This window comes from Bombus vosnesenskii, unplaced genomic scaffold (assembly GCF_011952255.1).
Source record: "Bombus vosnesenskii isolate JDL3184/JDL3185 unplaced genomic scaffold, Bvos_JDL3184-5_v1.1 scf7180000013263, whole genome shotgun sequence".
Classification (NCBI taxonomy): domain Eukaryota; kingdom Metazoa; phylum Arthropoda; class Insecta; order Hymenoptera; family Apidae; genus Bombus; species Bombus vosnesenskii.
In genome coordinates this window covers 5,438,319-5,455,559 of record NW_022882923.1, presented here as the reverse complement: position 1 = coordinate 5,455,559, position 17,241 = coordinate 5,438,319, and the positions used below count along the sequence as shown (strand labels likewise).

The following is a 17,241-nucleotide window of genomic DNA, read 5'->3' as shown; positions in this document are numbered from 1 at the left end:
CTACAAACGAAATTAACGAGTATATCACATGCTTGTTAACTCGATATGACATTTCATTCTTTTCTTTTTTCTTTTTTTTTATTATTCACAAGTATATAACACTTTAGTGTACAATTCGATTAGAAATCGTTTATACGTAACAATGTTCTATTAATATCATAGATATTTGAAAGAGGATGGTAAACAAAAAAAGTCTATCGAATGACGAAATTTATTGACGTTTACTATTATGCGGTTAACTACTGTTACTTTCGAATAACGTTAACGTTTTTAATTTAAAAAAGTACAGTATTTTGGGACACGCGGCGATGTTCAATATTTTATCTACTGGTAGTAAGTCAAGCGTAATTTGTCTACGATCAGAGGATAAATAAATTTAATTCATTTTGCATGTCCAAGAAATTGTAATCACATATTGCTGATATCATGATATATCATGATGATATCGTATAATGCTGACATGAAGATCAAACATGTGAAGCTGTACACATTAACAATATAGAATTTTCAATGTATTAATAACTCTAAAAAATCCAGAAGCTTTATTAAATAAATCCAAAGTTTTAAATGCACTGCCATTCGGTTACGGTTTGACGAAACGTCGATACCAGTATCGTGAATATTATCTACTGTAAACATTAGCATTAAAAACGTTTTATGTTGTTGTTAAAACATAATAGACATAATAATTTTATAATTGCAGTTGTTATTTGCATAGTTGAAGCTATCCATATGACTTATTGCAAAAAGCGATATTTTCGTTATCGATTTGTCACAGTCCAAATTCCAAATGTAGAACTATGTACTTGTTATTTACAGAATTAAACCTATGGTTCACTTTGCCGTCCCACATATAAAAAATTGAAAATCGATTAGATATCGATATGATAAGGAATGCAAAAGTGGACTGGGAAGTGATTACTTGTCACGCTGTTCGTACGCGCCTGACATTTACGTAATAGATCAGGCTTATGATGCAATCTGCAACGACTAACGATGATTCGCTATTCCGGGCTTACAGCTGCAGTTGCAATTAGAAGCTTAAAAGAGTTCATAGTACCACGTATCTCGATTATGTATGGATAAATGACAGCGTGCATGTTCTCTAACGTTTCCCTGTTACACGCTTGCTATTGCGACCTTCGTGTTAACGCGATAAGAATGTTGAAACTTGTACAATGTTTCGGAAGTGTTACGAGAAAACTCTAAGATCATTCGAATGATTTGAAAGAATTATCTCTCCTCAAAATAGCAGTGACATCCGTCAAAATGAAGATGATTTACGGAATTAAAGATATAGTAGCAGCAGATACGCTCAATTGGAAAAAGGAACTTATCAGCTTTAACTACTTCTTTGATATATGTACATATTCGGAAAAATACTCAGAAGAAATACGAGCAAACGATTATCGCGTTCTGCGTATCGTATGTACCTTAATCGTAAAAATATTTTTCCAAGGTAAACATAAATAAAATTCCAAGATAATAATTCTATAATTGCAATGCTTCGAGTAATTTATATAGTCAGTACACCGACTGTGACAGTTCTACGATACGTGGGGGTCAAACGAACGCGTACGAAAGATCAATGTTTGGTGGACTAACTATGTTCGACTTACCTCGACAATTGATCAATCTCTACTAGCACAACCGACGTAACGCGCGCTGCTCACGAAGAGTATTTATAGAGATGGACATTGAACATTAACCAAAACGACATTTCAACGTTTGAACCATCGGTTCACAATGCAAAACTCGACGCGTATTTTCAAAGGCGCCACGGTGGATTCTCTAAAAAAAGATATTTATAATAAGATCCCGCATATACCTAATAGATGAATCACGACTCTCTGCAGTATTAAAAGCCTTCATTCGTTGTTAGGTATTTTCTCGTGGAATTTCAACCCGTTCGGTACGCCGCAATGGCTATCCGACTTCGTTTGTCCTTCGCTCGCGACGCGAATAAATTCGTTGGATCGCGGAACAACAGGTAGAGGCTCGTTAAAATGTACATCGTGGCTGATGGTTTTATTAAATTAGCGACGAACGGTTTCTTCGTCGATTCGATTTAAAAGCAGAGGCTACAACACACGCTGGCCGCAGTCGCGAGGCAAAGTAAAGCACGCGAAGGCAGAGACGACTCGATTCCCTTGATCCAACGGCACAGCGTTCTCTGTGTCACGTGCTTCTGTATTTTACTTTTTCCCGCTTTTTCGGCTTTCTCGCTCGACCGTATTACGTTGTAACGGCACTTTAGTTAATTAGCTTGGAGCACCAATGGAACCAACCCTCCACTGTACGCCCACTCTTTATGCATATCCCTCTCTACTTCGTTTCTCCTTCGAGTGGTTTTCGATACTCTTCACTTTGTACTGTCCCCGATAATTCCACTCCGTGAAGCACGATTCCAGACAGGTAAATACGAAATACGAGAAAAGAAAAATATATGTATATAAATATAAACTACATATATGTATAAAAATATAGATTTTTCTTTGGTATTTTTCCCAAAGGTCTTACCTCTACCACCCTCCCTTCGGGCCTTATCGTTCCGGTGACTCGCTTTCTTTAATTTTCCATTTGTCGTTCCACTTTCCGCTTTCTTTGTTCCATCCTAGTAGCAATCTAAAATAAACATCTTGGATGCTACACAGTTTGCCGATAATCGATCGAATGTTTGTATAACCATAGTAAACTCGCGACTTGGAAAAATCCATCGTAACGTTGCAACAATTCGGGAAAACAATTTAAATTGCCGGATATCTTTCGACCTCGCGAGCTGTTTCGTTTATTTTACATTAAGCTCCGTTCACACGAGCCACCGTTTCATAATGCTGGATGCTCAATGTAATTTCACGCCTCTGGCATAATTCTGTTTTTCTACGAGCGATTCGACGAGATCAACGAACTCGGTTTCAATTTCTAATTTTCTTCGGTTTCAAGAGGAAAATAACGTCGTGTCGGTGGAATATTTGCGATTATCTGGATCGTTGACAAGGAACGCGCGCTGCACGCCAACCGACTCCTACATATTCCACAGAGAACTCAAAATTCGCTGACGCCCGTGGTGACACAAAATCACACGCGAGACATATATCCAGAACCAGGCCAAAGACTCGCAAGCTCGACATAATATTCCCCGAATCTCGAAATTCGCGTATCGAAACGGCTTTTATCATCTCAATGATTTGGAAGAGCGATTCTATTGATTTCTCCTCTCCTACCGATAAACCACCACGAAATACAAAGACGTTAAAGTAACGAGAAAATATTTTACACCACTTGCTCTGACTAAGAAAAGAACTGGAACTAACGACAGCGAAACGAATGTCCGATCCGCGAAACAGGGTTGTGTTCCGAACTACCTAACGTTGTATTTATGAAGTCCCAGCAGCGAAGAAACCCGCGCCATAAATTCCCCATCGAAATCTCTTAATCCCAAGCACTGAGCACCCTCGTCGCAAACGGGGGCAGTCGATAACGAATCCAGCAAATCAAAATAAACGATACCGTGCCGCGAATATCCGTCGTGGAGCGTGCCTCGAAATTGATGCCTACCGCTCTGTCCTGTTACACGAGCCAAAACGCGATAAACCTCTCGATTCAGTTTGTTCCCGTGACGTACAAATTTTCTAGAAACTCGTGATGGCCAGTGGCCTTCGTTGTGGTCGTCGGTACAAGAATAGAGAAAATTGCAACCTCTCAAATGGACCAACCATGCCAATGGTTTGCCAGAGGATGTAGGTAATTGGCTGAACCCCATCGTTCCTTCGTCCCATTCTTTATCCTTTCTTCCGTTCTTTTCTTCCTATTTTTTCTCCTTTTTTCCCCCCGTTTGTCTCTTTCCCGGCCTTTTTGTGGTCATTTTCTCATGAGGAGGAAACGTCGATGCGCACTGGAGGAAACGAAAAGGAATAGTCAGAAAGTCAGGTATTTTTTAGTTACGCACAGCGAATACAAACAAAGAGAATTCGAGCGTCGGTCGGTTTGCGTTGTTTAATTCATGAATTCGCCAGCGGCAACCCGGCTGCAGTCAGGTGGGGAAAATTATCTACAAATTACCGGCAAGAACGGTGCCAAAAGCGAGGCCACGAAACGTGCTAATCTACGAACGTTTCATCGGCTCGAAACAATCTCTTTCGAAAAGGTAGAGGATGAGAGAGAAAAAAAAGCGAGAAAAAAGAAGTATTGCGTTAATCCGATGCGGAAATATCCGAGATCTGCGTTCATAATGCGCGCACGAATTGATCGGATATCCGTGATGCGAACGAACTAGCGAACCGACGCTCATATTGACTTTTAATTTAGAAGCGCGATCGCGTCGATACGATTCGGCAGATTTTATCGGGACTCGTTGCTAACTACTGTTTATCAAACACTAACGAAATCGTTCGCCTGAATACCTAACATAATTGGAGATCTCTCGGCTGGAATCGAAACACGCGTGAATTTTAACGAGAATGGCTTCCACGTGGGTTCATATTCCGCGTGCAACCTTCGCCGACGCGAGGAGAAAAAAATAATACACGCGAAACAAAGACCGTTTGTGTCTAAAGTAAAAAAACTAACGCATCGCTGGATACGTTTCTATAGGTCGTTTCGAGTGAAAAATATCGCGTCAATGCGTATCCAATTCGCGATAATGTAGGAACGGAGGATAGGCAAAGAATCGACTCGATATTACGACTCACACGGATAGGTTCGGCGTTACACAAAGCTCGATGGCATCAGACTTTTTCCTTTGCAACTCCAACTTTTTCGTGCACTTCCCTTTGCCTTTCCTTTCTCATTCATTCCTGCGCATTTTCATTCCCTTTCCCCGATGCGTTTCGACCTATCTTCTTACATTTCACACCTGTTTTGTCAAACATCTTTCATCTCGTACTCGAGAGACTAGAACGATTACTGGAAGATTGAAGTATGAAATCATTAAAACAGTCGCTCAGTAAGAACTACGATATTACGTACACGTTTCCCATCGAAACGTGTGTTTCACATACCGATATTTAGCGTATTGTTTTCTCTCATATATCCTGTAGGGGCACCTGTAGCCTGAATCGAGCTAACGTAGAGAAATTAACAATCCTCTGTGTATTCCGTTGAGAAAAGGGTGCCGGAGTATTTTCGCGAACTGCAAATGGCGCTCGGTGGCTTCTTTTTCCACGCGGTGCTTCCCTCCGTGGCGTTCCTTCTGTCCTTTTCTCACTCGTCCGCCTGGTGTTCCCTCATAAAAGTTAATAAGCCGGCTGGCTGGGTTCGTCGATCCCGTGGAAATTGCGGGAGACCAAACACGCCTTCCTCGCGACATTTTATACGTCTATTCTATTCGTCGTTACGACCAACCTTCTCCCCCCTGTTGCACTGTTTTTCACCCCCTTTCCTTGTCGTTTCTCTCTTTTTTCGCGAGTGTTTCTTCTGCTGCTCTTCCCTGTGTGCACGCGCATCTACACGCTGACACACGATCGACCCTTCCTCCTCCCCTGGAAAGGGTGACACGCGTAAAAGTAGACAAGCTCGAGTTGCAAAATCCACTCTAGCGGTGAGAACGAGCGGCTAAGCCACTTCCCGCTAATGACACTCGAACAGAACGAAATTTCTGCGGTAAAATCTCGTGAAAGTGGAGATCCTCTGTTTTTAAAAGCAGTCTATCGACGAACCAAGGTTCATCAACATTGTGCAACACGAGGCTAATGTTCTCTTAATTGTCTCTTCCGTTGCAACTGCAACTGTCTTAATTTACTCGCGTTAAGTGGTTAACAGTTGTGCTTGTATAATTATATTTAGAGCGCGTGTATACGGCGCAGTTAACGCAATGTTTATGCTCAAGATACTTGGAACTTGTTAGTTGACAGAAACGTTAAAATTCGTCTCATAGTTCATTACAACTTAGCTTACTTACTACTTGGCTGGATATTTTTTAAGAAACATAAAATATTATTCTGACGACAGGCGTCTCTGCGTCAATAGGCTCAATTAGATGTTTTAATTCGTAACTTTGCGATATAAAGGAGACTGTTCTAATTTTAACAGACAATAAAACTTTATTACTCTTTGAGAGACTCTCGGTCTGTTACGGTCAGGGCTGGAAATTTCTTCGTAGAACTATTTCACGCGATTAGTGGTACGTGACGAAATGAGCTTAACGCGCACCATCCTTTGATTCTCCCTTTCTCGTTTCTTTGATTTCACTCGGCAACGGTAACTACCATCCATTCAAAAATTTAATCCACGGGTCGCGCTTTGATCATACGACGGAATCGATGAGCATAGCCAACATCGAATCACGTCGCCCCGCGCCTCCCTGGCTCGCTTTAATCATTTAAAGGAGCTTGATTCGCTCCTTCCACTAATTCGACTAACCCCTGCGGCCGTCAGCTGCTCGTTTCCTGCTACCATCGAATTGATCGTTTCAATTTACCAAATACAAATGTGACAAGCTTTTAATTTATTATTTAAATGATTCTCCGTTGAACGTGGCGGCACGGTAACTGCAAAAGTCATTACGGTATGAAATGCAAGTTTGCGCCGCTTATACCGCTTGTTTCTCTGTTTATACCATTTTCCTGACAAAATATCCGACGATATCACGTGGGGTTATTAAAAGCTCCGCGGCGGTAGATCGCAATTTCAATAATACCGCTTTAAGCTCGTCGCGAGCATGCCTCGAAGAAGCGTCGCTTCTGGCACAGAACGGTCGCCAGCCAATTTATTATTCCGGAGGTATACAACGCACGCCCAGCTAGCCAGATGTGGCCCATCGACGCAAATTACGCGAGCCGCGACGATATTTCTCCAAAAATTGCAACGGCCACGTCGTCGTTCCACGCTCCATCTTTCGCCACACTCAACTGTGGCGGTATCGTGCGTTTTATTAGACATTACAATAACGTATGCATGAAAATTTCAGTAAGACGCATTTCCGCAAAAATTGCGCGCAACGTTGGAACGTCCTGCTTGGATGCACGATAACAAGCGAAAGGGGAGGGGGTAGTTTTTATTAAAAACGCGCGACACGAGGAAAGGATAGGATCAACGCGATATAGCTTTATTATCGCGGCTTTTAATATCTCTCGAGAACGAGACGCGTTTAATCCGCCTGATGCTACCAGGTCGCGTTGATTTCGTTGATCTAAGTGCAATTGCGCAAAGCCGTCGAAAATCAGACTAACGCGTTAATAGAAACCGACTAATATTTTTTCGTGGTTCAAGCGTAATCTCGTAGACCAATTACATTATTAGTAACTGCAAAGGTAATATTTGTATGTATATTTATGTCGTTGTCTTAATTACTGGAGCTCGTGGCTTCCCATTGAAACATTTTTGTAAAATTACCCGCGAATGTGTTGAAATAGGCATCGATCGAATTATCAATTTACTCACAATTTTACTTTTACTACTCTTGTAATTGCAAATCTTCCATCTTGTTGCGAAAATGGACGGAAAATCAAAGAGGAAATCTTGTAACGATCGCTTGTAATGAAATCGCGTCGTATCTGCGGATTTGGCAGACGAGAGGAAAGAAATTGAAATACGAAGTAGAGAGGAATCGTAACGACACCCAGACGGAATCTGTTCCCGTTCAATTATTTTAATGCATACCGTCGGTCGCGAACCAAGAAAGCGCTTTTTTTTCTCCACAACCAGGCCCAACGTTTGATCTTTGGTTCTCGGTAAACGTTCGAGAGTTATGCGCTCAAGAGAGAGAAGGGAAAAAACGAAAGGCAAGATCGCTGTTGGAGAAGGAAAGATGCAAAAAGAGGAAAAGAAAATCGTCACAAAGATCGAGCGGGGGAGAAAAAGAGGAGGCTAGAAACACAGGAAAATAGAGAGGGTTGCCGAGAGGCCGAAGAGACGTATGACTCCCAGGGGAAATTTAGGTGCGACCTCCATGTATCACGGAAGCTACCGTAAGTAGCTACGTAACCGACGTACGTACACAACATACCCTCGCGATCCTACATGTACGCGGGTTGTACACGCGCGGACAGAGACCACGGTTGCACGCGGCAGCCACCCTAAGTGTGCTACCAGCGATTTGCCCAATCGGGAAATCGCCGCGTAAACTGTAAACGACGCACAAAACGTTCGAGCTAGCAAATTGCTCGGCACAAAAGCGAGATTTACAGAAACCACCAAGCTACCTGGATGACAGAGAAATCGCTACACAGGGTCTAGTCTCCCCAAGGATCATACAATGTCCTTGTATCGCGTGTTTGCCGAAGGTGAAAATTGCTCGTGTCTCTCGTATTTGCTTAATGTTATGGTTTAACATGGTGTCAGAGTATCATTGAATACTTAATGCTCGGAAGAAAGGACTTCTAAAGGAGAAAATGAGCTAGCGCCGGTTACCACGTAAAAGAAATGGAAATGGAATTGGACGATTACGCCAGCAAAAACGATGACTCGCCTGGAAAGTGCATTTCTCGAAAAAATTTCCATCGGTGTAAAAGAATAGATCACGTGGCGTTGAAAAGCTCTCTTGGCGCGCTATAAAAATCCGCTATCAGATCGCTTTCCACTCGAGGGGCGTGAAGCACGTATAATGGCGGGTAGCCGCGTTTTCCACGGATGCAAACCGGTGAACGGTCTACAGCCACGCGTGCGGGTAGGTGTAAAACCGAGCAATGACTACACCCCTACACCTCCGCTGTTACTAGGAAATTCTCTCCATCTCTCTCTCCTCTTTTCATCTCTGCCATGAAACACGAATACCTTCAGCGATTTCGTTAATTTTGAACGCGCAACCAGATTTTCGGTATTCCACTCGATTTTAGATAAAATTGACCAAAGAGACGAATTTCTCCTTTTCACCCGATAAATTATTCGTGAATATCGTTTTAACTCGACACCCACTCGAACGCCTGAGATGACCCTACAAAAAAAAAATGGATATAAAGTACTGTTTGCAGTTTACACCGCGTGTGTGACAGAAATGAATAATACTCGACCTCCAATGACGATAATCGGTTTTATCAGATACAAAAATAGAAGATTGGAACATCAAACGAACAGTGAACACAAAGTGAACCTCATCCCCATCGTTGGCGATAGTCTTCTTTCTTCGTCGGGCATCGAACACGAAGATTTCGTGGCTGCGAGAGAAGAGGAGAAATGGTAATAAAATCGATGCCCTGGATCTGTCGTCGGTTTGTAATTGAATCAAATTAATCACCCTCGTCGACCTCGAGTCCACACTCTTCTCATCGTTGTAGGAGCGCGCCGCTTACCATCTCCAATTAATAGCAGAAAGCTGCACGTTTCGTTGGAACTTTATAAAACGAATCCAATTACGAGCGACCGTTTGTCAAAGGCTCAAAGCCACGGAAAGTTTCACCTCGGTTCGGAAATGACGTCGCCCGCCTGTTTTTCTTCCCTCCGTCTCTGTCAATAGGAATAAACGAGAAGCCGACGGACGCACGGCCGACCCGCCATTAGCTTTAAAAGATACTCAGAAAATCGTATAATCAAGTGTACCGTCTGTTTACCACGTCTGGCTACAGTCGATCGTGTATTTCATAAATATTCTCGGCTTGTATTGATGGAAGTTGCAAAATAAATTCATAGGATTCGTGTTAATCGGAGAAAGTCTGTTGGTGGCAAGTGTCCCCTTTCGTTGATTAAATACAAGAAAATAAATAAACGTCCTGTCAAGGATCGTCCTACATTTTGATACGGTGAACTCCTAGAGCCTCTCACCGATTCCCTAAACTAGCACGTATCACGAATCTGACCGCGAGCAATAGGGCAGCAATTCTGCCTATTTAGGTAAACATCTCGACTGCTAAATTAATTATGCTTTCTGAAAGTACATGTTATTCTATATATCGGCAATTTATGTGGATGAAGAAGTACAGGAAAGTTAACAGTCCTTGATGATCCCTTAAATGGTTCCTGGCTTTCAGAATGCACTCTTATGATACCGTAAGTAGAAAAGTGCCGTCTATACACAGACAATGCGGTATTAGAAGTTGTATAAGATGCTGTTTCTTTTTTAAACTAAGCATTGATTTAATTTTTAAAATTACGAACTTTCACATAATGAACGAACGTCAAAATTTAACAAGAAACTTGTGATGTTATAAATGTAATAAAAATAAAAAACTGAAAATATCTGTTTAATCTATTTTCCCTATGCTCTTTACTAAACAAACTGAATGGATTTCATACAATGGTTAAAGTTTACTCGTGCTTCGTGTAGGGAAACATGTAGATTGAACACCAAAGCAAATACGAGACGCCTCTACCTCAAGGTAAATAACAATTCCCTAATTGCTGCTGAATTTATATAATAGATAGACTGAGAAACGTTGGATGTTTAATTAATAAATCAACATTTGTATTCCAAAATCATTTAACATTAAAGTAATAAATGGAATTACAATGAAAATCGATGCAACTATTCTTATCTATTCCCATTACAACTATAAGAATACGTCACATGTACTTTCAAGAAAAAAACTAATTTACTATAATAGATCAAAGATATTAACTGGATAGATACCTTACTATGAAAATTAGTTTCTAAATATTAAAAAATATTCTTTTACCGGAATATCCCCCGATCTTTTATTATAATTAGAATGACTATATGAAATTGTAACTGATAATTATTACAGTCCTATGATACATTACAATCTTATAAACATTACATACTTTGGTTCGATATTGCCTACAAAATTGTCAGAATACATAACACTCCATGTCTTAGAATGCAATCCGTTCTTTTAACTAGGGATTGTGGCATTTACACATTATGAACAATCATTAAGATTGTATTACTTGTTAAAACCTGCTTTTTTTCATTAAAAGATGTATTAATTTATTACTAACTTCGCTTCGATTTTGCTTACATTGCAAATGCATATATATTACATGCCGTCAGGCACCTGCAATAAACAGAATTTCAAATAGTGTATATTGCAGGTAATCTATGGACGGTAGATACTAAATGCTATATGCGAATTGATTTTATATACGAGAAAATGTTACTCAAAAAACTCTTTACAATACTTTACTACATTTTTTTAAAACGTGTCAAACTAAGTGAAGAAGGAATGAGTAGTATTCCTTACACCTTATTCTACTTGAAAATGCGAGAGCATTAACAATATCTCAATTAGAAATATCAACTACACTCTTAATCTATATATATATGTACATCAATAAGAACACATTTGCCCCATTTCACTACATTTACCTCATTTGTAATATTAGAACTACGATTTCTGGAACATAAAAATGCGAGAATACATACGTAAAGTTAGATTTTACAAATCTAAATATTAGATTGCCCTGTTGCTTTTTCAAACGAACGTTAATACTTTATGATACGAAAATGTAATAAAAACTTAGATGGTGAAAAATAACAAGAAATTTGTAACGCTTCTCAGCTTAGAAATATTATATAATATATGCTACCTGAATCTAAAAAATTTTTTAAAGTAGCTTAGGTTTATCCACGTATTGTTTGCCGTGATGGATAATAGTTGCAAATGTACCAGCTACCATAGCACCCCAAAATAGCATATACAACAAAATTTCAGTAGTATATCTCGAAGGCAAAATTACGTGAGCAACCAACATGGATGATGCAACAAGGAGTACCAAAGGGAACGTAGCATAACGCCAATTCCTTTCCGATTCCAAAGGACATTGAAGTAACGTACATTCACCATCTTGTACAATGTAGCGACCCAAGAATAAGTCCAATGAATCCTGTTAAATGAATATATTGTAACTTATCATATGCAAACAAAAATGAGAAATCTTTGAGGAAAAAAAAGTTACATACTTGTCTATAACCGTCGGTGAAATTATTTTTATAGTATCTTGTTAAAGAATTCAAGCCATCTCTGATTGCACCCAATTTAGTTCGTTTACCAGTTCGAGTAAAATCTGTCTTCAATGCACCAGTACCTGAGTATTGAACACTTATAACGTCTGCATTGTCAGTCCAAATCTAGAACCAATGTGTTAAAGTTTTATATGAAATAAGAAATTTGAAATAGAAAAATGAGCACAATTAAAGTTATACTCTTACCCGTTTGAATTGTTCTTCGACGCTAGGATGATCTTCAATCTTTCTAAGGACCTGCAACCTTGGTAACACATCATTAAGAACTTTCTTTGCAATCATACTTTGAACAACATTAGTTCTATCAAGACAATCGATGCAATTGGTACGGAAAACGCCGTCTTGCGCCGATAACAGTGTTCCATCTTCCAACAATAAAAAGTAACCCATCTGTTCTAATTCGGGAGCTAATCGATCGAGTAATACATTTAACCGGTCCCATCTCAATCTTCTACATTCAGCGTGAAAATCAAAACTTTCGTACCGAACGTTCTGATTATTAATTCGTTGTACTACATTGCCGTATGCTTTTTCAAGTACAGCTTCTGGACCACGTTGATCGATCTGTATTAAAATTACGATGTTGGAATTAGAGTAGCCGTGATAAAAATTTAATTTCCTTCAATTCTGTTTATCAACTTACTAAATTTATCAATATTTGCTTCCCATAATGAAATATTTGAGTTTCAAAATGCCGTGCACAGGCAGTTTGATGATCCTCGTGAGTACTCAATTGAGGTTTAGGTTTATATTTCAAATTTGGTGCCTGATACCAGAATAAAGGAATAGACCCTCGCGTTTGTACAAAAGACATGCGATGTCCATTAAATTCAACTAGTTGCTCTGTTTCTACATAATTAGAAACATTACCAGTAGTGTCTATGCCACGTGAAAACAACCTTGTTCCTGCACGATGCACACTTCGTCTAGATACTACACCCAAATTAAATGATGTACTACCAGTTACAGTAATAGTATTTAATGATACAACTAAAGAAACATTAAGGAAGATATATATGTGTATATGTATATATCTATATAGTGTATTCTTTTCTTTCCTTTTGCTTGCAAGGATACATCCATGAATAATAGGCAGACAAAATTTATATTGTTCAGGCCTTGATGTTAGATCTTGCAGGAGATAAGCATTCCATACAAATCTAAGGTCTGCCCTGTCATGAAGTGGCATCTGTTTGATAGGAAAAGACATAATCTATCATCAAACAACAACAACAATATACAGTGATAAAAGTGATAAAAATAATGATAACCTGTAAAAATTCAGGAGGGGTGTTTTGAAGTCTTTGCATTGTATGACTGAGATCGTATGTGTAACTAAAATAAAAATAAGGTGTATTTAATACAGATTTAATCATTTCTACATATGTCGAATTGTTTTGCACTTGTTTTTCACTAAGATGTAATGAAGATTTAGTATAGGGTATAACATCTGTCGAAACTAGTTTAAAAATCTGATGACCAGCTATTGTTCCAACTTCTGCAGCATCTGTTATCACTATAAGATATCGGCACGCTAATAGTCTTATAGTTCCTACTATACCCCATATCTTTCTACGACTTGCAGTTGATGGAATTTGACTAGCTGTACCAGCTGAAATATGAATGAAGTGCTTAGGAAATTTATCTTACAATAATATCAAATGCAATCTACATGTCATTAATTACCTTGCATATAAATTTGCTGACTCACTCTATCAACTACAAGCAACACTTTAGTTCCAATAGGTTCTACATAAAACTTTTCAGGTGTTATGTATCTGAAAAAACAATCAATTATCAATATAGTTAAGGAGTCACCACATGATCCTTGACTCTGACTAACTATTAATTACTTAATTTCACTAAAACAAGATGTAAGAATGATACTCACAAATATAATTTGTCATATACATCTGTGTGTAACTTCATATTGTTACCAAGTATTTTCTACAATGCGTATTATGAAAATACAAATTAACAAAAAAATTAAATACAACACAAGAGAAAAAATAATCTATAATGACAATAAAAATTATGATCTGTACATATACGCGAAGTAGATTATGATGTAAACTTAGCTAGACATTAATTATCAAACTGTTGTCAACTTAATCTTTGAATTAGCATGTTCAAACTTTGGCAAAATCGGAGTAACCTCCGCACTTATCTAGTCTCTCTTATTCTTCACGACACGATCCACTATACACTATACTTGACTATACAGTGCTGCTATTCCATGAGCGTAGCAGATGTTGAAATTTTAGGTTGTCATAGTAGCCAACATTTTCTTGTTCATGTCATCGATAACATCACCTCAATGAATAAATATGTATTTAACATTCTGCTTCGGTAAAAATATCTTGATCAAATAAAGTAGTAACTCTAAATATATATGTGCATATCAATGTATTTAGATTTGCAATTAATCAAAACGAAATTTTTAAACGAAAAATATAAAAACTCATGAATAAAATTCCAATATCATGTTGAAATTATATACCATGGTATCCGTGTATACTCAGTATTTAGATGGGGAACTCACGCCACTAACTTTAATAGATTATTGACTCTGTAATACTGCTAAATAGATGGCAGCAGCGTATATTAAATTCCGATTGGATACTGTGCTGAAATAAATTTTTGAACTTCTACGTGATACCTGTAAATATTATGCAACAAAATTTTACATATGAAGTGTGACATTGAAATAAAACGAAAATAAATGTTTATTTCACATTTCTTATTAATAGGTCTCTAATTTACTAAGCACGCACGAAGCCCTAAGTATATTCACATATACGGAAATAAAAACAGCGAAAATTTAGTTTGTATATTATTTCTAATAAAATATTTACATTTTTGGATAATAATGTTATATTAATCATGTAAAAGATTGCGTCTTTTTTATATACATTATATAATTTATAAATTAAATACTGTAACGTTCTTATCGATTGAAATATGGAATAACATAATTAGAATACTTGGCCTCCAGTACTATCAGTCGAATTGAAATCTATCTTCCAGTTCAGTCGTCATTACACCAATCATTTTAATTGACCTCAATCAGTCCTGGAGAGTTCGATAAGCGTCTTCAGTTCTGTCATTTGAGAACGATATTATTATAGGAAATCAGCGTAAAAGATGGTAAGTCTTAAGAACTATGTTAATTGTTTTATATTGTAAAAGTAATGGAAGATGTTTTAAAACTTAATATTCTATGTAACATAATTGCTTAACCTACATTCGACCTTGAACAAGTTTCAAAGCATCACTGCTTTCAATTTACTATTTATCAATTATTGTAACATACTATACTGAATGAAACCACCTGTATTAAGGGAACTATTATTTAATAATGATATAAGAGTTCAAAATGAAATAATATATAGAAACTTATTATTATATTTATGATTGGAAATTGAAAATATTATTAGTTAAATTTTTAAAAATATATGTCCATGCGAATAATTTATGTTTCTTTCATTTTTTAGAGCGAGCCAATAAATGTGGTGGTTACGGGAGCTGCAGGGCAAATTGCATATTCTTTATTGTACCAGCTTGCTGCTGGTTCAGTTTTTGGTCCAAATCAACCAATAAATCTTCGTTTATTAGATATTCCTGTTATGATGAAAGTATTGGATGGAGTAGTTATGGAATTAGAAGACTTAGCTCTTCCACTTCTGAAAGGTAAAATTATATAAATTTAATAAATATAAATTTATGATTAAGAAATTATTAACAATGTAAAAATTTAAAGCATACTAGAAAAACATTTTTTAATTGAATGTCTTAGGAAAATTGTTGCACATCCGATAAATAGAACCCACAAAATTATATATTGATAAAAATATAAAAATAATATATAGAATATATAAATCATAAGATTATGATACAAAAGTAAATTTATAAGATTTCTTTCTCATGATTTATTTTATATGATAAATAAGAACATACAAATTCATAAGATCATATAATTTGTAATGTAATTATGGGCAAAAAACATTATGTAACATCGGTGTTATGTAAGAAACTAAATCATATTTTTAAGTCACTTTCTTATTTTAATAAAAATGCATTATATATCTATACACAAATATATCCTTTTTTATATTTTATTTACTGTATGAACTTTTTACTTGTAGAAGTTGTTCCTACAGCTGATCCAAATGTAGCCTTCAAAAACGTAGCTGCAGCCTTTCTTGTTGGAGCAATGCCCCGAAAAGAAGGAATGGAGAGAAAAGATCTCCTAGCTGCTAATGTAGAAATTTTTAAAGTTCAAGGAGAAGCTCTAGACAAACATGCTCGAAAAGATGTTAAGGTCTTAGTTGTTGGCAATCCTGCTAATACAAATGCCTTAATTTGTTCTCATTATGCACCTTCTATTCCAAAGCAAAATTTTACTGCTATGACTAGATTGGATCAAAATCGTGCTCAAGCAGCTTTAGCAGCACGACTAAATGTACAGGTAATTAGTTTCAACGTTATATTAAGCATAAATATACTTCTACTTGAAAAGTAAATGAATAATTTAATATTTCTAAATAGGTTGATAAAGTAAAAAATGTTATTATCTGGGGCAATCATAGTTCAACTCAATATCCTGATGCAGCTCATGCTACTGTAACCCTTCAAGGTTCCACTAAGCCAGTGCCTTCAGCCATAAACAATGATAACTGGTTAAATACTACTTTCGTGGAAACAATTCAAAAACGTGGTGCAGCTGTGATAGCTGCTAGAAAAATGTCATCTGCAATGTCAGCTGCTAAAGCAGCTGGAGATCACATGAGAGATTGGTGGTTGGGTACCAAACCAGGAGAATGGGTTAGCATGGGGGTGTTGTCTGATGACAGTTATGGAATTCCAAGAGATATTGTGTTCTCTTTCCCAGTTACTATAGAAAATGGACAATACAAAATTGTTCAAGTAAATATTTTTTTATATCATCTTTTATATTTATACATACTTTGGAAACAAAACAATTACTTACACTGATTCTTTTCAGGGACTTCCAATCAGTGACTTTGCTAGATCAAAATTAAATATTACATCCAAAGAATTAGAAGAGGAACGTGCAGAAGCAAATAATGTGCTACACAAAAAGTGACTAAAATCAGTAAAGTATGGTACTGAGAGTGATTTACTTGTTTCAGCAAAATTATAAAGAATACAAAAAAATTTTTAATGGTATGAATTGTGATATGTAATATACTATGGTTATGGCCGTATGAAATTCATGGTTTTAAGACAATATGTTAGTAGTATATATTGATGATACATGATGTGGGGTCTAATGAGATATCTATACATCTTTCCTAACTAGTACAGGAATTGTTAAATACATATGTTTATATTCATAAACTGTGTAAAACATATAACAAATTATA

At 37.2% G+C, this 17,241-nt stretch overlaps 2 protein-coding genes and 1 long non-coding RNA gene across 3 annotated transcripts; 1 reads left to right on the top strand and 2 right to left on the bottom strand.

The window, feature by feature from the left end:
* Nucleotides 1–2,209: 2,209 nt before the first annotated feature.
* Nucleotides 2,210–7,256, bottom strand: LOC117232352. Its single transcript, XR_004493107.1, has 3 exons — nucleotides 5,001–7,256; nucleotides 4,692–4,905; nucleotides 2,210–3,895 (listed from the first exon to the last, which is right to left on the bottom strand). It is a non-coding gene; the product is annotated as an uncharacterized LOC117232352 (long non-coding RNA).
* Nucleotides 7,257–10,295: 3,039 nt separating this feature from the next.
* Nucleotides 10,296–14,332, bottom strand: LOC117232325 (phosphatidylinositide phosphatase SAC1). The gene is made up of 8 exons (XM_033491660.1): nucleotides 13,746–14,332; nucleotides 13,541–13,632; nucleotides 13,126–13,466; nucleotides 12,932–13,043; nucleotides 12,498–12,844; nucleotides 12,041–12,418; nucleotides 11,792–11,959; nucleotides 10,296–11,715 (listed from the first exon to the last, which is right to left on the bottom strand). Exons 1-8 carry the CDS (start codon nucleotides 13,781–13,783, stop codon nucleotides 11,437–11,439), a joined length of 1,755 nt encoding a protein of 584 aa, XP_033347551.1. The 5' UTR covers nucleotides 13,784–14,332; the 3' UTR covers nucleotides 10,296–11,436.
* Nucleotides 14,333–14,592: 260 nt separating this feature from the next.
* LOC117232345 (malate dehydrogenase, cytoplasmic) lies at nucleotides 14,593–17,215 on the top strand. The gene is made up of 5 exons (XM_033491681.1): nucleotides 14,593–15,001; nucleotides 15,349–15,544; nucleotides 16,000–16,322; nucleotides 16,403–16,780; nucleotides 16,860–17,215. The coding sequence occupies exons 1-5, from the start codon at nucleotides 14,999–15,001 to the stop codon at nucleotides 16,959–16,961; spliced, it is 1,002 nt and encodes a 333-aa protein (XP_033347572.1). The 5' UTR covers nucleotides 14,593–14,998; the 3' UTR covers nucleotides 16,962–17,215.
* The last annotated feature ends 26 nt before the right edge of the window (nucleotides 17,216–17,241 follow it).